The sequence below is a fragment of the Musa acuminata genome, chromosome BXJ3-6 (genome assembly GCF_036884655.1).
Source record: "Musa acuminata AAA Group cultivar baxijiao chromosome BXJ3-6, Cavendish_Baxijiao_AAA, whole genome shotgun sequence".
NCBI lineage: Eukaryota > Viridiplantae > Streptophyta > Magnoliopsida > Zingiberales > Musaceae > Musa > Musa acuminata.
The window spans coordinates 9,911,812-9,934,377 of record NC_088354.1 but is presented as its reverse complement, the minus strand read 5'-3'; the positions used below and the strand labels follow the sequence as shown (position 1 = coordinate 9,934,377).

General features: G+C 40.0%; 3 protein-coding genes across 3 annotated transcripts; 1 reads left to right on the top strand and 2 right to left on the bottom strand.

Annotated features, from left to right (window-relative positions):
* Nucleotides 1-465: 465 nt before the first annotated feature.
* Nucleotides 466-2,133, bottom strand: LOC135640501 (protein BYPASS1-LIKE-like). Its single transcript, XM_065154978.1, has one exon. The coding sequence runs from the start codon at nucleotides 1,904-1,906 to the stop codon at nucleotides 695-697; it is 1,212 nt and encodes a 403-aa protein (XP_065011050.1). The 5' UTR covers nucleotides 1,907-2,133; the 3' UTR covers nucleotides 466-694.
* Nucleotides 2,134-8,758: 6,625 nt separating this feature from the next.
* LOC135640035 (WAT1-related protein At1g68170-like) lies at nucleotides 8,759-13,795 on the bottom strand. Its single transcript, XM_065154124.1, has 7 exons — nucleotides 13,466-13,795; nucleotides 12,755-12,817; nucleotides 11,940-12,056; nucleotides 10,698-10,959; nucleotides 10,452-10,610; nucleotides 9,519-9,670; nucleotides 8,759-9,444 (listed from the first exon to the last, which is right to left on the bottom strand). The coding sequence occupies exons 1-7, from the start codon at nucleotides 13,666-13,668 to the stop codon at nucleotides 9,207-9,209; spliced, it is 1,194 nt and encodes a 397-aa protein (XP_065010196.1). The 5' UTR covers nucleotides 13,669-13,795; the 3' UTR covers nucleotides 8,759-9,206.
* Nucleotides 13,796-14,599: 804 nt separating this feature from the next.
* Nucleotides 14,600-21,361, top strand: LOC135640094 (uncharacterized). Its single transcript, XM_065154225.1, has 7 exons — nucleotides 14,600-15,271; nucleotides 16,554-16,632; nucleotides 17,344-17,498; nucleotides 18,469-18,589; nucleotides 18,678-18,863; nucleotides 19,962-20,033; nucleotides 20,307-21,361. Exons 1-7 carry the CDS (start codon nucleotides 14,838-14,840, stop codon nucleotides 21,126-21,128), a joined length of 1,869 nt encoding a protein of 622 aa, XP_065010297.1. The 5' UTR covers nucleotides 14,600-14,837; the 3' UTR covers nucleotides 21,129-21,361.
* Nucleotides 21,362-22,566: the final 1,205 nt, after the last annotated feature.

Genomic DNA, 22,566 nt, shown 5'->3' with positions numbered 1-22,566 from the left:
CAATGTTCGAAGAAGAAAGGACCCTGTTTCCTAACTGAACCTTCCACATGTGACACTAAGATTATCTCGGCCACTGCTCCCTTACACTGTTCTAGATATATTTTTATTAGTCATGAGCCACCATCTTTGACATATTATTGTTAACTACACAGCACATTCAAAAAGGACTGACTTATTATTATGCAGAAGTCATACAAGATAGGCCTACATAGTTTATCAGTGACAGAGACAACATTCTGCAAAATCTAAAACTCAATTCATAGGTGTAGATTCTATCAAAAACTAAGACAAAACAACACGGCTTTGCAAGTATAGTATACTTCTTTCATATCAAGTAAGCAAAAAATTTCATTCCAAACAAAATTTTCGCAAGGATTAAATCCAAACATCCACAAAGCTCGGGAAGAAGGAAACAAAACCCAAGCATTCCTTAGTTGACTATTGCCATCAAGGGTTCAAGATATGTAAATGGGAAAGAAAGGCTAACACTCTGCTGCAGAGCCTTTTAGGATTACCAGTAGCAGAAACACGCAATCATTTTCCTTGGACACAAAATATAATGGTAGATACAAAAGCAACCACCTGCTTATCGGTGCGAATGAAGGGGCATTTGCTCTACTTCAATTCCTTCACCTTCCCATATGTCATCGACATTAGGCAGCGGTTCCTGTCACAGGAACGAAAATGGGAGATTTCATTGCGCGGTATGAGACAAGCAATCGAGGCTCTCAGTGTGGCTGCGCACGATCCGGAGGAAGACCTCCCTGACCTGACGTTCCAACGGATCAAGCCCATCCTTCAAGGCATCGCAGACCTCTGATAACTCCCCCACCCTTTGCCTCACCTCTTTCTCCTCCTCCTCCGACATCGGGAGCTGAATGGTGTCTAGCAGCTCGCTCAATTGGTGTGTGCACCTTTCGATCTGTTGGATCTCCTTCAGCAGCCCGGCTGAGTTCCTCCGATCCTTCTTCTTCGACTCCTCCATGATCCGCATGTGGAGAGATACGATGGGCGCTGACCACGGAAACGTGCGCGGGACGGAGAAGTGGGCCTGGAGGCCGCGGTCCCGGCAAGGGATCGCAGCCACCAGGGAGTGCATCGAAAACAGGAGCACAGCGGTCATCGTGTAAATGGGCACCGCAAGACCGGCGCTGGCGTCGACCTCGTGGCCTCGAGGTGCGGTCGTGTTGCTTCCGATGGCCTGCAGCTGCCGCGCGGCGGACCACGAGCGGGACACGGTAGAGGAGGTGGAGCGGAAGTGGGAGGAGCGACGGCCGCCGCTCGGCGAGGAAAAGGGGTCGGCGTTGCCGCTGCGGACGAAGGAGCGGTTGCTGTGGGAGAGGATTGAGCCGGCGTCCTTGTCGTCGAGCACGACGGCAACTTCACCGAGGGCCTTGCGGGAGCGGCGGAGCTGGCCCTCGCCGATTCTGCGGCGGGACGTGGAGGCGGCGGCAGGGCCGAGCGCTGCGACCACGATCTCAAGTTGGGCCAGCAAGCGGCGGAGCTGGTTGACACCGTCGCGGGCGGCATTGCAGATGTCGAGGGCCTTGACGGCCCGGTCGGAGAAGTCGGCGATGAGGTGTTCGAGGGGTGGCAAGGCAATGAGCGCCCAGCGGTCGACGAGAAGCGCCCGGAACTCCTCGTGGCACACGAGGAAGGCGTGAAGGAGCTTGTGGACCCAGGAGAGTGACAAAAGGCCGTCGGCACCGACGGCAGAGAGGTCCATGAAGTGGTCTGCGACGCAGCGCTGGAAGGCGCACAGCTCCTGTTGCTCGGCGGTGGCCATGTGGTGGTGGGCGTTCATGCGGCGAACAGAATCGGCGCGGATGCTTCGGATGGAGCGGCCAAGGAAGACAAAGGAGACCGAGGAGGAGGATGGGAAGCCCTGGTACACGGAGACTGGCATTCTCGAAGGAATCAGACCACTCAATTCATCCTTACAGTGCACGAGATGTTTTAGGATGAGGCCAGAGACGGGAAGAGGAACAGAAGAGATTTGGGGATGGCGAGTGTAATGTGGAAACCGACGGAGGTCGTCGAGGTTCTATGGTTGCTGGGCTGCTTGCTTGGAGCCCCCAGTGTCGGATGACGAGAGGAGAGGAGGCGGCTTAAATGGAGGGGGCGTTCACCTTCTCCCCTCGAAGGAACAAATACGCGGACAAAAATATTCTCAACGAGGGGTAAATTAAAAAGAAGAAAAAGGAGTGCGACAGCCACGTATTCTGTCTCACTAAACTATGGCACCCCACTTAAAATAAGATGACATGGTTTGCCAAAATTAACCGCGGAGAGAGAGAACGGAAGAGCCGGTGGCCGAGTGGAACGCGGGCGAGACGCGAGCACGACACGGCGCATCCGCGTAGCAGCAGGACTCGAGTGTCATTTGCGCTTTGAGATCTGTGTCTACGGATCTCAAAGCTACCCCGCACTGGATCCATTACCCGGGACAGCTGATTCGGTGCGCGCGTACGCCGTGGAGTCAGGGAGACGCACAGCTGTCGCTTTGGATGATGTGGACCGGGCCGAGGTCGCGCGCGATTTAATGTTTTGAGAAGGATAAAACTTCGTGGACCGAAAAGCCCCCGTAGCCCCAAAAATACCATACGCAATATAGGAGGGCTTTTGAGGTAGTTCATCTACCCCACGCGGTTCGGAAGAATTCAGAACAGGTCCAACATCCCGCGTCTCAAAGAAGATGGTGGTGCGCAAAACCACCGAGTTTTCTTTATCCTTCAGACTAGAAGTCCACTAGATTAGTTCGTCTGATAACTTAATAGTCCAGACAGAAAGTCAAACATTTACATATATCTCTAATGACATCTAAAATATATTAAGAAGGTGGTTGATCCTTGTATAATACATGAATCAGCACCAAGTCATATGAGGTCCAACTAATCGACCTTTCAAAAATTACTGAAGAATGATATGAATTAATCAACCTTACAGTTTGGTCTGGGCACCAACCAGCAGCTGAGGTCTCGAAGAACGCAACTTACTCGTGATTCAATAGGATCATGGAAAGCAACAACGGCATTGGGCACAAAGCAAGAGGCTTGCGTCCAAGTCCAACAGGCTTTGTTCTTATTGACACAGTTGAGGGCTAGGGAAAGCAAGCGGATAGAGGTTCTCGAGACTATAGGCTAGAGGTTCAAACAGAGTGCTAGGTGAGCAGGTGTGACAGATCACGACAAGAAGAACCGACACTAGGCAAATAAGACCATTCAAGCCACAGTGGACCTCAACGTAAGTGGCAAGCACAAATCCTTAAATACCAGCAGCTCACCAGACTGGAACAAAATATATAAACCATCTAAATAGGAGGCAAAGTAAGTTATTTTCTATTGTTCTTATGAAGGAAACTAAATTTGATAGTAATTAAATGTAGTAGAATGCTGCAATACTGACCTCCGGAAGCGATCCTGTGGAGAGTGCTCGCTCGGGAAACTGCTGACAGCAGCCTAAACGAAGAAAAGGTGCAGCCAATTAAATGCCGCTAGCAATTTTGCTTTGATTGGGCTGACATGACAATAACACCGACACTACGGGCAAAAACAACATATCAAGGGGAACTCTTCACCTGAGAATTTGTTTAACAGAGACATGTTCATGAAAGAAGCCGAGCTCGAAATATGGTGTAATGATTAAAACTGTCATCGGTGGTAATGGAAAACATAAGCAAACCAGTAAATTTTGTACAAAAGAAAGGTTTGTCATATCGGTCACTTTGTTTGACAGTAACATTATTTAGATTCTAATAAGAGCTGAAGGCTTATTCATTGATCAAACAAGTTTTCTCCTCACTAAATGAGAATTTGTCAAAAAGGTCTGTTTTACTCTAGACAACACCAAGATACACAGAGAGGACTGAATGGTCATTATCATTGACGAGTAGGTTCGCCAAATTCAACTGGTTTACGTTCAAAGTATGACAAACTTTTGATGACAAAAAGATTCGAGTTTTGTTCAAAGAGAAAAGCCTGAGAAAATTTATACGGTACTAAATTCTAGTCAATCGAACCCACCCTTCTCTGCATAAGTAATTTCCTTCCAGTGCCATCATTAACAAGCATAGCCTGCATAAGCTTGATAGGATGATTTTGACACCAAAAAAAAAAAGGAGAATGAGAAAAACATTTAAGCTGCTGGATGCTCCATCCGGAGCCATAAATATGTTGCTACCCTTTTATTTCTTAACTAGCAGCAAAGAAAATAATGCTTACTAAGTTATGGGAAACAACAATGCTTATCTGTCAGGCATGCAGAGAAGCGATCAAATGCCAGTGAAGGCAGAACGGATGAAATTAAGAGAGCTGGAGACCTTGAGTAACTAGCCTAGCCAGCAGAAACCTAAATATAATCCAATTAAAAGGGAATAATATCACAGCATATATATGTGTGTGTGTGTATTGTGTGCAGAAAACAATCATTAACATTTTATTTTGAAGGACTAGAGGAACAAGTATATTACATATTTATGCCGATAAAATAGATTAGTGAATTCAAGCATGCATGAATCAGATGATAGAAAATAGCTAACCTGATATTAGGAAACCATAGACAAGAACAACTCCAGAAAGCAGAGAAAATACAGTCGTTTACTTATTAAGCAGCTAGCCTGGTCTGATGCATAGAAAACCAAATGCATTAGGCAGCAAATCCATTGCTAAAACCTACCAGAATGAGGTAATTATAAAGAGGCATAAATAACCTAAATAAAGCATGCTCTAACCTATATCATGGAAAACCATTGGAATGGTGAAATGACATCACACATCTACCCAATTACTCAAACAAGTTCTTTGTGGTAGCAAAGTGGGATTAAGGTGCTATTCTTCAAGGGTTTTACAACTGAAAGCGTGAATCATACATGGACAGTACCACCAATTCATCCTAAATTAATAATGTTATTAAATACTCAAGGAGCACTAAAATTCTAAGGTCCCAGAGCCTGTCATTAGTCAGAAGAAACATTGTCAAGTTGATAACAAAATGTAATAATGCAAAATTGTTAAAGATATTAACAAGAGCAAATAATAAAAATATATCAAGTGATGGAAAGGGAAAAAAGATTTAAATAAAAATAAATTATGAATTTATAAATCTGCGAATCAAAGGCCAGAAAAAAAAGACTTGAATGTCATCTTTTGTTTTATCAAAGTCCAGAAATTTTCCCTCCTTTAATTTGTTCTAGAAGTAATTAAGTAAAAATGTTAGAATGCTAATGGGGGCAAGTCGATTCATACCTGGATTCTTTGCATGACTCAAACAACCTATATCTAGTTACAGTGACATGAATGCCAGAAATGATGAACCTCACTTGATACACCTATATCTATTTCTCCAAGGATTCATGTTTCAAGTGCAACGCTGTGATTTGCCCACTAGTCCAACAATTAAGAACTAATTACTTAAGTTATAACCACCGAAAGGAACTGGTTCCTGCACAAATAAAGAAATAAAAGTTCAAATGCAGAGAAAACAACATCATAGTCCTATTATTAACTTTTTTTGTTCAGATACTTGATGCTAACAAATGAGACATAAATCTTCACGAACAAGAATAAAGCTATTAATTTCCATAATGCAATTCAAGAAAAGTCATAACTAATCATTTAAAGAATAAAATACATAAATCACGATAGTAAATGGTAACCTACCCAATGAATTCAATGTCACAATAAAATCCATCGTGTAAAACTGAGAAAAAATTTTGACCAGCTAGACAGGTTATTGTTTTTTATACTGCTCCCCACTCCCTTAAACACTGTGGAAAATGTCAAATCTGAATAAAACTAAAACAGAGATGATTTGCATGCTTACTATGCTATTGTTGATCTCGATCAAGCCCTGGGTGAGGGTAGGTTTCTCTCTTGATCTTGAAGAGGTTCCGAGGTTGTTTGTTATGGAGATGGTGTCTAAGCATTTGACCCAAGTAATTTTCTCGGGAGATTCTTGGAGGATCATACTATTCCCAAAAAATATATAAAATAAATTAATTATGATTTCGATTTGTTCAAAGATGGCATCCATAACTATGATACAAAATACAGGGAATCTCAATTCATGTATCACACAGCTCGAAGGAACTATCATGACTAAGGATTCAATAAATCCAGCAATCTACTCCATTACCATCGAAGTGAACGAAAAGCTATTGTAACACATCTTACATCACAATGCTAATCTGAATGGTTTTCCTTTTAATCACCTTTTTTTTCCTCTCCTAAAGTGAGGATACGTTTCACATAATAATTCTTGCGGGATCCTTATAATGCTCGATTAAAAACTATGACACAAACCCTAAATATTTCAACATACGAACTATAACCCTAAAAACCGACCAATCTAGGTTTGGCAATAAGAAAGAAGTGTCACTCAGATCAAGACCAACCAAAACAAATGGGAAGACAACATTGAAATGACTGTTCCTTACGACCGAACAACGATCCCAATACCATTGGATTCTACAGAGATCCCACCTCGTTCTTGACGGTGCGCTGGATCAGGAATCGGCGTGAAGGGACCCCGAGGAGCTGCTGCTATGACCCGATGAGGACGGACGGAAAGAGAAGGGAAAACGAGAAGGTGGAGGAGGGAGTGGAAATGAGATATGAGGGGACGAGCGGCAGACCCAACGCTTTGCTCTCCGATGGGCGGGAAGTTTGATTTATAAGGGTTGGGTGCTTGATAACGCGACTTAAGTCACGAATTTATTGTCGTCCTGTGGCGTCTTATATTTATAATTTATACATAATTAGTTTTCGTATTTATTCTTCCAAAATTATTTATATAATGTATTTTTATAAAATTTAAAAATTAGCATATTATCATTGCATAAATCTTCATCGATTGACAAGAGTGCCCCCTAAATTTTTGTTTTATGATTATAAGAATATTAAAGATATTTTAGATATTTGTATATCTCTAATCCAAATTAGTCAAGTTTTAACTACATCTCATGATTAACTTAAACCTTTTCTTTTAGTGGTGTTTTATAAAAAAAAATATCCTTAAAAATATGCTTAGATGTTGAGATGGATCGATCGAGGTTTAAAGTAAATGTAAGTTGTTAGGATCGAGCTCGAGGTTCAAAATGAATGACGATCAACTTCACCTGATTTGCTAAGATATTAAAGTGAAGTCAAAATGTCAACATGAATTTCTTGATTTACTATAATGGAGCTCTCAATTTGTTAGTCCCAAAGTTTGACTTAGTTGAAATCGAAATTGTCGGTTCCTAATGTTAAGATGGAGCTCTAAACTCATCTTCTTGAATTATCCGAATGCTTGAAAAGAACAAACACTCATTAACTACTTGCGATTTAGATAAATACCTAATAAATTTTATCATTTCTAAAATAATTTTACCCTTATCAAAAAAAAGTATATAATTAATTATATTTGTTTGTACTTACTATAAACAAAACTTATCCAAAATAAATATATATTTATTTTTGTTAGTTTCATCTCTAATTTATCCATAATGCAGCACAAACAAAATATTATCTTTACAAAAATAGATATTATAAAATAGTTATATTGATTAATTATAGGTGTCCTACAAACTAATTACGTGAGTAATGACACTTACGACACACAACATCAATATGTTTGCTTGTTATTATAGGCATTTTATCATATATTATCTATATCTATATTGTGATGTCATTGGATCTGTGCAATAGGAATCGGATTGTGATGAGATCATAATAATGAGATCGATTCGCCTTTAAACATAGGCCATAAATCATCTTGATCATTGGTTACTCGAGAAAGACATCAAGATAATCAGATAGACTAGTGTATTGTATACTCGTCCATATGATGGAGGCGGTTGGTCTTATAGTCGCTCGTGTGAGGACACTAGAGATATAATGCATGTACTCATTGGAAAATGAGTTCACTGATTGATCCACCAATGAAATGTTGAATAGTTAATGATACTGACATCAGACATCGATTTTGTAGTCTCAATTGTGTGTCTGGTCCTTAGACTTGAGATACCAAATATGTCTTGCATAAGTACTCAATTCTTTGACGTTGGATTTACAATTTTAAAAGTTTTATATCTAGTACAATCGATTCTTGAAAATGACAGTCAACCTTACGAAAGCAATTGAATGTCAATAAATGATCATCCACTCTCGGTATCGCAAGAGGAATATCTCGTGTGTGCTCACTCAAACAAAATCCCTATTCAGGATCGTTCGGATTGAGAGAGAACGAGTTCTCCGGGAGAATCCGATTAGAGATTTTGACAGGATTTCATATGAGTCTGATATTACCATGCCAAACATATAGTCTTTGAAATATTAGATGGATGAAGAACCATAGATACATGGTAACTGAGGATAAACATGTTCGATGGATTAGATCTCTAATATTGTTTGGGGATTATGGTACAGTGGCATAGTATACCATAGTCGATGAGTCAAGTGAATTATGAAGATAATAATTTACTATATCAAAAGAAGTTTTGAGTCAAAAGAGGTTTTGACATGATCGACTCACGATCAACTCGGTATCGGGCCTAGAGGGTCATACACAAATTATGAATTTTACGACGAGTAGAGATGTGAATATGAGATTTTCGCATAACAATCAAATACTTGACTTTAAAAATTCTTATTTTGTTTTTATTTTTCGCTACTTGTGAGATGCCAATCCACGATTTCCCAGTATCACCTTAGACCGAGCTCCTGCAGATAGCATTTTGAAATCACAAGCATGTTCGGTGTATCATTCAAGTCTCACTTTGCATAGCACAGATTAATGCTGTGGATTTGATAAATATAAGCATCCTACCTGCTTGCACACTTGACAATCACATCCAAGTAATAGAACATGGTTACCAGAATCTATTTTAAGGACAGTAAAGCCATATGCTTCACTACATTATTTTAAGGACACTTCTATACCTCGACATTAGTAGCTTCTCCTCAGAGAAAGTAGTAGTTTTGCCAAGGGACAGTTCCATTGAATGAGGCTATTTGCACTAATTAAGGCAGGTCCCAAGCTCTGTAGCAGTTCTCTCATCAAAAACCCATGGTCGAGGAAAACTCCTCCATCAATGGGAAACATATGGATTTGGCAGCTGTATCTCATGCTCCATATTTGTAAAACCCATCTGTTCTTCAAGAACTGTCAACACCATTGTCATCTCTCAGTCTTTTAATGAAAAAGGAAATAGGATTGTTGCCTTGCTGTTAAAACCCACTACATCCTGGCTTGTTTGCCTTCTGTTTCACCTCCTCTCCTTTCCTGATGTTTGGGTCGCATACATTTCCAGAGCCTGGATCAGTAGCAGCTTCTTGAGCTACTGCTACGTCTATAGATTCCCTCGTAGCTTCTGCCGGAGATTCCTCATCAATCTTGGATGCTTCTCTTCCTTTTCCCCACAGCACTATGTAGAGTCCAATTACTATCAAAGCTGCTCCCAACAGACTGGGACAGATAGGAAGATCATCAATAGTTTGAGATGTTTATGACTCGTATTGAAGTAAAAGATTTGAGCTTACCATCCCAAGTATAACTTCTCATTGAGTAGAAGCGAACTCAATATGGCAACAAGTAAAAGCATCAGAGGATTGAAAACAGAGGCATATACTGGTCCTTTCTTCTTTATGCACCACCCCAGGAGTGTAAAGCTCATCCCAGAAGCAAATATACCCTGTATCACCGGACAGCAAGTGAAGAGATGTATGAGACACATTGTGAACAGAAAAGGCTTATCTTTTCTAAATCGCGAACAGCAAATCTAAGTTAGGAAGACCTTCAATGCCATCTATGCCTTTTACGTTAGTGTACTTTGTTAATGCAAGTCAGGATAGATTTTGATAACAAAATGCAAGATATCCAACGGTCTGAATCTCTTTGTTGTTCTTGTATAGCTTGCAAAATATATATACTCTTTATCAAGGAAATGGCACAAAAAATACATACAATTTCTAAAGATTTTTTATCATACACTCGAGAATGATTTATGCATGAGAATATAATTGAAGGATTTGTGCACACAGATATGGAGTTCAAGGGGGCAAGTATACAAGAAAACAATGAAAAGGTTTTGAATTCTCTAGGTGGTAGATCATGTTCTTTGTAAGTATACTCAGGTGCATTCTACTAGGCATCGTTTCAGTTATGTGAGGTACACTCACAAAACATATGCAGAGACACATCAATAAAGAAAACATTCCTTGGTCTTAAAAGCTTAGCTGTTTTATTTGGGAAAGATCATGTTGGCAGCCAACAAAAAGTTTTGTTATCCCTGGCCTGATGTGCAATGGTGCTCATCATTTGGCTCGGTTAAGCATAACACTTCTCCATATATAAACAGAACAACCATGAAGAGAAACATGATTGATAAAAGACCCAAGGAAAAGGAAAATTCTGTGACATAATATGATTAAGTTGCCAGAAAAGACTAGAGGATGAAGAAGAAACCCTCTTACTGAATATGCGGCTGTGAGTAGCCTAATGTCAAACCCAAGTCTCCACTGAATCCTATGTCTCTCAACACAAAGAGCCAAGATGCTAGCTTGAATGGATCCCATCAAGCACATCAATGCTGCGTTGGAGTAGTGACAAGGGTATGCTTCGGCCAACTTTGCCTGACAACAATTGAATGCAGAAAAAAAAAAGGAAGGTTAAACAAATATAGTTCAGAATGCAAAATGGCATCATCACATTAAGATCACCTGAATAATTAACCAGAGTGCATAACACAAACAACTGGCAACTGCCAAGAATGAGCCCATGACACGATTACCAGACTCTGAGTGAGGCGCTGCTAAGTGGTGGCCTCCATGATCCTGTTGCTCACTGAGATTGATGTTTGTCGACCAAAGTTCTATACCTGCTCCCTTATAGAAGGTGAGAAGCATTGCCCCACCCAACCCTAGGAGCGTTCCTAGAACCTTAGCTCTTCCATAATTTGTTCGTATTCCTAGTCTTTCCAACCTGCATGTTAAAAGTCACAAGTACAATATTGGACAATCCATGAATTTTAACCATTCATAATTCTCCTCAAACTATCATCTAGTTGAAAGTATTCCAGTATATGTCATCAAGCTAATGAGTTGCTAAATCAAGGAAGCACTTTCACCTTCTGATTCTGTATATTCAGCTAATTGGAGAAGTAGCTTTTTTCCTTGTTTTGATTGTTAAGATGTCAATAAAATGTTAAAGGTTATTTTGTGATGATAAACACTAGAATCTGAGATTGAGGAGATCAATATCTCACTTCAATATTTTTTTCCCTTCGAAGGCACCAAATCTAGTGAATGGTTTCTCATACAAAAGACAACAATGTGAGCAACCAATCAGGCTAATGTAAAGCCTAAGTGCTAATATTGTTTAAATGTCATACAACAGTCATTAATGCATGATAATGGTAAAGGATACGGACCAAGAAAAACATGGATGGATGCTCATAAGTCATCAACAAATGCATTCAGGCCATACAAAATCTAAACAAACATGGATTGTAAAATTCTGTACCTAAGATTCTATCTAGCAATTTCTTATTATGTGCAAGCATACATCTAGATTGAAAGAAAATATCAAGGAGACTATAACCACAGGAAAAGAAAAGAAAAAAATCTACAAAGATAAATATTCATGGATGTGATTAGGTAAAATTGTGTCCTAGTGAAGTTAACAAATTGGCTATTGCTGAAATAACGACAATCATTCTCTAAAGTGGTCAATGTCTAGCACGAAGAACTTCCGAAAAGCAGTCAGCAATTAGCAATGATTTTCCTCAAAGGAGGATCATAATTTGTATTTATTTCAAATACTTACGTTAAGTAAATGGTCAATATCAGTTAAGCATTAAGAACGTTCTTTTGAAGAATTTCAGAAGAAGAAAGACATCTAGCAGATTCAGATGCAATACAGATTAAAGAGAATATATTTTTTCAGAAGTTCAGAGTTCCAACCTGAATGATACAGCCAATATAAATGTAACCGCAGGAACAAGATTGGCCATAGCAGATGTGAAAGTAGCCGAAGTAAGTTTCATACTGGACACATACAGATTTTGTGCGAAAGTTGCCCTGCAAATTCATAAGAGAAGCATAAATACATGCTTCACTGTACAAGAAACTATTACTCAGTCATATCTATGACATGAATGGAAAAGCTTCAAGAAAGTCACGGAAAACAAAACCATTACAACTGTCTATCACATGCATTCATTTTCTCCTTTCCTTTTAAGATCTGCCACCTCGACAAAGTCTTTCCTTGCCCTTTTCTTTAGAGCTCAGGCAGCAAAGATTCATATTCATCACATTCATGAATAACATCATTAAATAGGGAACTAATTTTGTTAAGTACGTTACCGAAACAATATATGTATTGAATCTTATAAATATTTCTTTTTTTCTAAGTTGACCATCATCATCAACTATCACAACTTCTACCAAGAAAACCATTCAAGCTATTCACTTTACTCAAACGTGTTGTAGCACCAGCTGAATACAAGAAAAAGCATACAATAGAATCCTGAAAACTTCTTCAGGATGTTGAAGATAAGGAACATATATAGATAGTCCACAGAGAATTATCTCCAATGGTATGCATATCTCAAGTTATGTCAACCATGTACCAAATTCAAGGTCACATTGCAAAGTAGGTATTTTTGTTCATAGATGGAGAGACCGACAGAGAGAGAAAGAACAGTCAAAATCATTTTCACACATCATCACAATTAAATGTTTCATGTGACTGTCATGAGGATCCTGTGATGTCTTACCCAAACAAGCCACAGAGGAACGTCAGCCCGAGTATCTTCCACGTTATCTTTGGCCTTCGTTTCCTGCAGCCATTAGTCAAAATCACAACATGAGGAAAGGTGATGGTCGATCTTTCAATAGAATTAATTATCCCATCAGAAAGAAGCATGTGTATAGTATGTACAAATTGATCCACAAAAAAGGATAATACTAACTCAAAATGCTTTTAATCCCATTGTCCCACTGATCTAAAGACTTGACAAAAATAATTTTTTTTTCCCCATAATATACGTTTCATCCTTGCCGAAATGATCATCAAGAAAGAACAGAGGAACAAGTAAAATGAAGCTAAAGAAGAAAAAAGGCAGAACAAGAACAACAAAGAGGAAGAAATAAACCAAAAGATGAGCCGTGAAATAGCCCATCCATTCGAGAGATGCAGGATGCATTGGACAACAGACCACCGACTTCTAATCGTCCAAGCTTAATCCATTAAAAATCCGGCCATCCTTTCACCCCGAGCATGCCAAGATAAAACCAACGCCGTACGAGAGAACAGCTTTCTTAGGGTTGTTCATTATAATGTCTATGCAGAACCACCTTGTTCATGGAAAGGCCGGTCATAAGAAATCTCCACACGGGCATAGGCTATTCGGAGACATTGATCGAGTGGTAGCAAAACTCATTTCATCGAACACTTGCGCAATCGATTAGATCGAGAATATACATACCTTTCTATGAAGAACGCGACAGGGCTGATGAAGGCGGCGGCGAAGATGTATCGGTAGGCGACGAGGACCTTCACGTCCATGCCATCGTTCAAGGCCAACTTGTACAGTATGTTCACTCCGGCGAACGACGTCTGTATCAGCACCATCGCGGCCGCCGGCTTCAGCCCTTGTGCCACCTCGCTCCAGTCTCTCCCTCCCATCATCCAAAAGAGCCTCCTCTCGTATTCTTCGACCTACAACGAAGGCTCTTTCACGAGTACATATATCGAGAGGCAGACGTCGCTTGGGGCTGTGGAGTGGCGTCGTGCATGCAATGGGCCAGCAGTGAAGTCCGCAACAAACGGCGAGGAGGAGACAGACTGGACACTCGGTGGCGAGCATGGAGGAGATCGAGGGAGAACATTTCATCGCCGGGTTCGCGTGGCACTCACACCTCGAAATGACTCTTCGCAGCCTTTCACAGCGCTTCACGGTCCGCTTCTCCGTGGACCCCGCTGATTCCTTCAATGATAAGGCCGGTACACCGAAGAGTGAATTAAGAAGGGTCAGCGAAGTGTTGCCCTCCCGCGTCCCGGTTCGGTCGTTCGTGGCGAACTTGGTTGCTTGGGCGCGGCATCTGTTGCGCTCCGGACCACACCATCTGCCGCGTGGTTGGTTCGGTCCGATGGCAGGGACAGGATTCAACCCTACGTGTCGGATAACTACTGGACAAGACGACGTCACTGGTATCATACACCACGTGAGGACACGTGTCGGAAGTTACGCTACTCCAGCGAACCGAGTGACCCCTGAACGGCCTGTCTTCGAACTATCCACCACAGGAACTGAGTCACCCACGGAAATAATCAGGACTGATGATGCCGGTGCACACAGTGTTACAGACGACGGTGGCCCAACTCGGCCCACCGAAGCCCGATTTTGAACCACGCCAACTCATGTCCTTTCGAAGGCTTTTTGGAAATATTTTGATATAATAGAATAAATATATATTAAATTACCATGACACCCTTGTACGATAAAGCATTTCGATATCCGAGTTGGTGTCTGAGTGACTCCAGTAGTTGATCGTTTTCGCACTGATAGGGGCATTTTGGTAACCTAAGTTGGCCACCCGCTGCGTGCGGTAATATTCCATCTCGACTGCTCCTTTCCTCGCGCGACCTTCTGCGAGTCGGCGATCCGTCCGGCGCCGAATTCTCCCTCCTCCCTCAAGGTTTTCGATTCCGATCGAGTTTGAAACCAGGCGAGAGATTTGTTCTATTGATCTGTAGGACGCGTCATCTGTTGATGGTAGTCTGCCGATCGAAACCCTAGATCGCAATCTGTTAGGTTTCGGCTCTGATTCGAGGGGTTGGTTGGGGGTGATCTGTCCATGGCGGATCAGGAGGATGAGGAGCTGCAGATGGCGCTCCGTATGAGCCTGCAGAGCTCGCCACCGGAGGCGAAGAGAAGTAAGCAGCGGGAGATAGCTGAGGAGTCCGTGGAGGCAAGGAACCGGCGGTTACAGCGGGAGCTCATGGCTTCTGCGGCCGAGAAGAGGATCAGGGCCGCCGCGGGAAATAAGACTGTTAGCCCCGCAAAGCCGGTGTGCGCGAGAGAGGAGTCGCGGAATGAGAGTGTTCCGATGGCCATCACGACTGCCACAGTAGCGAAGGAGGAGATGAGCCTTCCGCAGCTGGAGAAGAGCAGGGTTTTAGGTTGTGGGGAGGAGTTATCGTCGGTTGATGCCGAGCAGTTGTTTCTCATGGTGTTCGGAAGTTGCGTGTCAAAGGATGTTTTGGCACAATGGAGCAACCAAGGAATCAGGTCAAGTCATGAGACGTTCTATTTGCTGTCATATTTGAATTTGCTACCTATTTGGTATCATTCAATTCTCTACGCATGAAAAAGAACTGTTTTTCTTGTGATATTTCAAATTCTGCCTGCATTTGGGAATTCATCGCTTTGTGGATTCACAGTTGCCATGGTTCTACAGTTCTAGTTATACCATATTACCTGGAACCTATTAGTGAAAGTCTTATTTCCGTTCTTGTTGCTGAAACCCAAGGCTGTTTTATTTTGAAGTGAAAGTACTTCAATGTTAATGTTCTTCTCATTGTTTCATTATGTCATACAATTGAAGTGGATGATATTTGATGTTTTCCAATAGAAGGAAGGTGATGATGTTATGGTACAGACTCTACCTTATAAATAATTGGTTGTCCATGTTATCCAGAAATCTTAAAGCTTTCTCAGTGTTTTATATCTTCTTCAATCTATTATGGCCCAGCATAGCTCATATAAATCTAAAACATGTTCTTTTGTCTTGTCTGAGCAAAGTCCAAACGCCCCAAATGTTTGCATAATGTTTGCGATTACAATTATTCCTTCATGAATTTCACAAGGAAGTTAATATATTTTATGAAGACTATCTAGTTTAACGTAAAACTCTAATTGAAATTTAAATATACTTTACAGTATATCGAGACATAGTCTACTTTGTAGGTTTAGATCCTTGCTTCTAATGATCTGGGGAAGTTGTGTAATCTGTGAGACTGTGACCAGTCTTATCTATTACAGTTGGGTGTTCAACCTCTGGTGAAGCTTTTATCCTTTAATCCCTTGGTTTCCTTTCCTTGATTCCTTTGTTCTACCATGGATTTTCTATTTTTCTCTAACTTTTAGGATGTGTTCAAATTCTAACAATTTGGATCAGCTACACGTCATAATACCAGATTTTTTTCTTTCTATGATTTATGTTTTAAATTGGGAGGTTTGGATTTTTGGCTTCAATATTGGAATTATAAAGTATTATTTTGTTGTTATTCTCACTGATTTTGGCTATGACCTATCCGATTGTTCTCTATCCTTATATGAGTCATACTTCATTTCCTTCTTGCTGCATTCCTGCATCAGGTAGTGATGTTTAGTTTATTGGTTGGGCTTGCCAGTATCTTGTATTTGGAAGTATTAATGTACACCATTTATATATCTGATTGCTCTAAAGACTGTGGATGAAATCTTCAGTTACATGTATATAATTGGTTGAACAATGATCTTGTTGGAAACTACTTTTTGTAATTAATTTTGTATGAATTAATGCTTGTAGATTTAGCTCTGACCCGGAAACTTGCATGGGCTTGGTCCAACACGAGGGAGGTCCTTGTGGTGTGCTGGCTACCATACAGGTTGTGCTCTTTTTTTCCCCCTCATTTGTCTTATATACCTACGGTTATGTTGCTACAGATGGACTTTCAAAGAAATCTTGTCTTGTCTTGCTCATGCTTTACAAATGCTTATAATGATGCCATTTCCATTTTTTTCTTTTTGCTGATATGTAAAGGGCTGTTTGCTATATAAGATCTCTTCTGCTTACCTTGTTAAAACCATAAATCTAGAACTTGTTGCTTTATAAATTAAAGAGGGTTGTGTTGATGTCAAAATTTATTTCTTAGTCATCCTGTGAATATTGTTGAGGTGTTTGTCAGATATTTGCAATGTAGTACCATTTCTAGTATATGTTTTATTTTCATATTGATGAATATACATAAAATTTAAAAAGCAGGGTGTCCCATGCTTTAGCTTGCACTGTTCTTGTCTCCACAATCACCATGGAGCATCAAAGACAGTTCAATTTACATCAAAAAATGGCCTCATGATGTTGTGTGTCACCTACAAATTTTTCTCGACATTCAATGTTTCTGAACAATTGCCTCGTGTATCATTATAATATTTTTGTTTTCAATTCTTATATCCTAGAAAATTCAATGCGGAACCTTTCATGACAATGACTGTGAGTTTATTTATGTGACATTTCTCTATACATGCTTGCTGGATTTTTATAGTGTTTTTACTACTTTGTAAAGTTTTTTCTAACTCTGATTTCTTGTATTTTGCAGGCTTATGTATTGAAGTATCTTTTGTTTTTCTTGGATGATTTTGGTAAAGTCAAAGTCAATAATCCACTTTATAATTTAGATCAGAAGAAAATTTATGGAAGTTCAAATGCAGCAAGCAATAATTTTGCATCTTTTACTGAAGATATAAAGGCAAGGTGATTAATTACTCTAAAATGATTTTGATCTCATTGTAACCTTTTTGTCCTGTAACTTGTTCAATTAGTCACTGTTCTTGTTCATTGGATATTAAGGAATTTGACATATCCATATTGTGAAAATCTTGAGCAGCTATTTATCTCTTGAAATGCTAATTGTTTTTTTTCCCCTGAAAATAAACTTGCTTTGTTGTCAATGCTGATCTAAGACGAGTCCTGCAAGCTGCACGTGCTGTTTGTGCTTTGGCATACTGCATATTCAGATTCCTGTAACAACTTGATATTGTACTTTCAACTGCGATATAGGGAGAAAAGCTAAGAATATTTGCGAAAGACTTTATTGTACTCTCATTACTGTAACTTGTCCTGATGTCACAGCAACGAAACATATATGCAGTTGAGGAGCATTTCTGCATTGAACAAAAAGTGAAGACAAGCAGAGGGGAAAGTCAGCTGAATAAAAATTGGAACAAGGACAGATTATGTGTTTTTTTTTTTTTTTTTTGAGGGGAGGGTTGGGGGGAAGATGATTTAGTGGTGATGATGTAAAAAAATGAGACAGTGTGTTGTTACTATGAGATAATAGTACAAAATTTAGGAATTCAAAGATGAACTGAGTTATCAAAGAGTTTACAACTCAGCTATTCTCACCTGAATTTAACTACCAACCAGAGAAGGTGGTAAGTTCATAAGGTTTACAACCTTGCTGTGCAAGATAATGCTATTATATCTAACAAATGGAATAATGAAATGCTGCAGGAACCAAGTAGGGCTTAGAACTTGCAATAAATACCTCCTTTGATTGGTGACCTTTTGTTAATTACCCTTAGTTATCCTATATAGCTTTTGATCAAAATCTGGTGCTGAAGAGGTCATGAATTGGCATCAACTTTATATTGTTGGTTTTTTTTTTTTTCTTCTCCCAAGGTGATTTTTAAGCTTCAGGCCCTGATAATATGTCTCTTCTCAGAGCACTGGTTCACAGTATGGTTGAAATATTATTTCTATGTGGAAGTGGGAAACGGGCTGTTATTGCAACAATAAAAGTTCAATGCCATGATGTGGAGGGATCTGAAGCTGATCAGCATGAGGTTATAGCCTAACCAAATTGGCTTTCTGTCATTTTAAGCCCACCTAGGATTCTTTAGCTTACTTTTGATTGCTGGAACATTTAAACAGATGTTAGCAAAAGCCTTGGAAGGTCTCTCAATTGCATCAGCTTCAGATTTACAGAAAATTCTGAGAGTTAACACATACAGCATACAAGCAACTGCTATGCATCATCTCATGGAAGTGCTTCCTGTGTTTCGAAATCGTATGGGGGCAATGCTGTTCCTTATATCTGCTCTACTGTCACGAGGACTGGTTTGAATGATACTTCACAATCTTTTCTTTACAGAATGTCTCTTTGCAGCATACCACAGCATTATATGCATGACACCTCACCCTTTTTCTCCTGAATGTATTTTTCCCCATAATGTTGCTTCATATTCAAGTAGTATTAATTACAAAATAAACACTTTATGCATGCTTGGTGGACAAAATCTGGACAATTAAACAATATGTTATTGACAGCAATCTTATCTTATGGTGAAGCTTAGACATGTTAACATGCATGGTCTCAAATATCTGTCAGTATGGTGCATTCCAAAAATATTTACTGGTCCACCATGTACTAGTACTGGACCAGAATTTGGTATTTAGTTTTTATTCATTTTTTTAGGTGGTACCATGAGGTATGAGTCGGTATATCAATACCTTTCCACTCAGGTAAATTATTAAAAACCAGTATCCTATTATGATTTAAATCCTTGTTTACATGTAAGGTGGATATTAAGGCTTCCCAATTATACAATCTGGTGCACAACCTGGTCGATACAATAAAGGAAGAATGTATTTAAGGCAGAAACTATTCTGGTGCAATATTCTTAATTTGATAGTGAAGATTACATGCTAGATAAATTTATGGTATGCCACTCTATTATTAAGTTTAGCTGGAGGATCGTAATTTAGCCCAAAGAGTGAGGGAGAGAATGATAGATTAAAAAAAATGGCTGAAGTGACTTGGTAGCAGAAAAGTAAGTGACTTAGTACAGAGTAGTAGATTAAAAAAATATTAATCGGTTCATAGAATGAGAGCTATTGAAGTTGCTGAAGTTGGGAAGTGGCAACCCATATGGGCAACAGTATGCTATTGTTCATTTAGAAATTGTAGTTTTCAGATATTGTCCAAGACTATGTTCCATATCGTTCTTTTGTAAATGTTATATGTTTACCATCACAGTAAGATAAGGTGATGATCCATGATCAAAGTTCTTGCTGTGCTGAAAAACTATTTTTTAAGGATGTTTTGTTGATTGCATGGATGTTTACACTCATTATGATAGATACATGGTAATCTGAATTTTATATTGTCGTTTGCAAAAGCCTATTGCTGAATCTTTTTTGGCATTATAATTCCAGGAATCCGTTCAGGATGATAGAGATGATCCTAGCCTACCACTGGTCACAGCTCCATTTGGGCATGCCTCACAGGTAATATTTAATTCATCGAATTTTAACAACACATTCAAATACTTCAGGAGGGAAAATATGAATCATGATCGCAACATCGTGCTACCAAGATTGCCCATTCTCATGGATATTTCCTCCCATGTAGTGTTAATACTGCAGTGAGTCAATATTGCATTTATTGTGTCACCACAATAGTATACTAATGTCTCAAATGTAACTAGTAGTGCTTCAGTATCATATATCTCCAGAAATCTTGGTGCAGGACAGTCTAATCCTGAACCCTGGTAATTGCAGGAAATTGTGAATCTTCTGATTTGTGGACAGGCTGTCCCCAATGTATTTGATGGCCGGATGGATCTTGGTGGTGGCATGTTCTTGAAGGGCATACCCATGACTCCGGAGATTGGATTCCTTTCACTTCTGGAATCTCTCAATCTGTGTAAGGTTGGCCAGCATCTAAAATGCCCTAGATGGCCCATATGGGTAGTGGGTAGTGAGTCACACTACACTGTTCTTTTTGCTCTTGATCCTGCTGTGCAAGAAGAGAACGAGCTGGAAGAGCGAGAGTCAAGGATTAGAAGAGCATTTGATGCCCAGGATCAGAGTGGAGGGGGAGGCTTTATCAGTGTTGAAGGATTTCATCAAGTTCTCCGGGAGATGAACATTAACTTCCCTCCCGAAAGGCTTGACAACCTTTGCAGCTCAGGGTTCATAGTATGGAGTGAGTTCTGGCAGGCCTTGCTGGATCTTGATAAAGGTTTAGGGGGCTTAAAGGACTCATCTGGATTAATGGGCAAGAAGCAGTTTGATCTCTACCATTTTAATGGGATTGCAAAATCAGTATCCAATGGTACGTCTGCTGGAGGTGAGAGTCCATTGCAGAGACCGCGGCTTTGTAAGTTAAGTGTCGTGGTGCCTCCTAGGTGGACCCAAGAAGAGTTTTTGGCTGATGTGGTGAGTAGCTCAAGCAATGATTCCAGCACAAGAGAGACTGGAATCGTCGAGCTTAATCAGCCTCCGCAACCTCCTCAGCATGCACCGCTAGTTGACTGCATTAGAACGCGTTGGCCACGAGCCATATGCAGTTGGATCGGAGATGCTCCCAGTATCGTGTAAAGGGAAGTTCCCATGAAAGGATAGTCTTTTCGGTACTCCTGCCATGTTACCCGCTTCAACCTACTTTGCAGCTAGAAATGTCTGATTGTGGTGATTGCTACCATCAATTTGTTTATTTATGTGGTGTAATTTTGTCCCAAAACAAAACTGACATTTGAGGGTTTCTTTTTTTTTTTTTTTTACCTTGCCAAAAAGAATGCTCAATATTTTCTCGGCCATTTGGTAGAGGCTCACATGTAGCTCAAGCATTGTCATTGTGTTGTATCTCACCAGCTGCTACCCTCATCCATCTGCAAGTAATTTCAATGCCAAAGGGTTGGAAGTCAGCAACCGGTTGGGTACGTAATTCCATCGTAAGTTCATCTGATGTCTTAGTCCAGAGTAGAAGAAACTTTTACTAACTCTCTATCTTTACATTCGTAGGTGAATTCTTGCAGATGCCGCGAAGTGTTGCAGAGGGTGGTCAACTGGCAACAGTGCAGCAGTCTCCAGATATCCCAGTACACTGGGTAAAGTCCTAGCACTCGTTAGAACATTCTACTCGATGAGCTCTTTTGAGTTTTCATGCACAGATATATGGTTGCAGAAACATCATCTTCCCATCTCACCATCAGATAGATGCACCCAATTTCCTAGATCGTTGCTCACGAGACTTCTAAGAATATAAATGGATTGATCCTTCGTGATATATCAATCGAAGATCATTCCTCATTTATGTCGTCTGGTAAACACTCAAAAAATATTCTTACTCTACCTGGGTTGGAATACTCCCGTAACCTATTTTACTTCACATAAATGGTATTTTATCTTCTGATAGAAATCTTGAGATATAGCAATGGTCTTCATCAGCTTGGTGATGATAATGATGTTTGCACCTGCAACCACGAAAGCCAAAGAACCGACTTTGATGTGAAAGAATTAACCAGAGACCAACTCACATTCCCACCATCAGACAACTGAGCCATCAGCCACCACTTTTCTTGAGAGATCAATTCCAGTGATACGTCACCAGCATATAATTCACTTTCCTTTTCCCTTTCTGCAGTGAGCTGATGATTGTTGGTGAATATGAAATTAGTTTCAAGATCTTTACTATCGGATAAGATTTTAAGTTTTACTTTTTTTTTTCTTTTTACTAAGTGAATTTAGTACATTATGTTGTTTCAATGTTTTTATCCGATGCGGTTTTGCATTCTCGATATTTAGCCAGTAAAAAGTTCATTAACACGGAAAATAATAGCGAATCTAATTAATATTTTTATTGGATGAGGTTTTTGGTCTTCAATATTTAGTTACTAAAAGGTTCTATCGGAATGCTGATTAACGTGGAACATAAGGGTGAAGTCATGCTTTTGCTTTGATGACAGGGCCAAGTGGGAGCAGGGCAATCTCTCCTACACGTCATTCAAGATTTTATTGTTTGGACCGCTTTGAATCT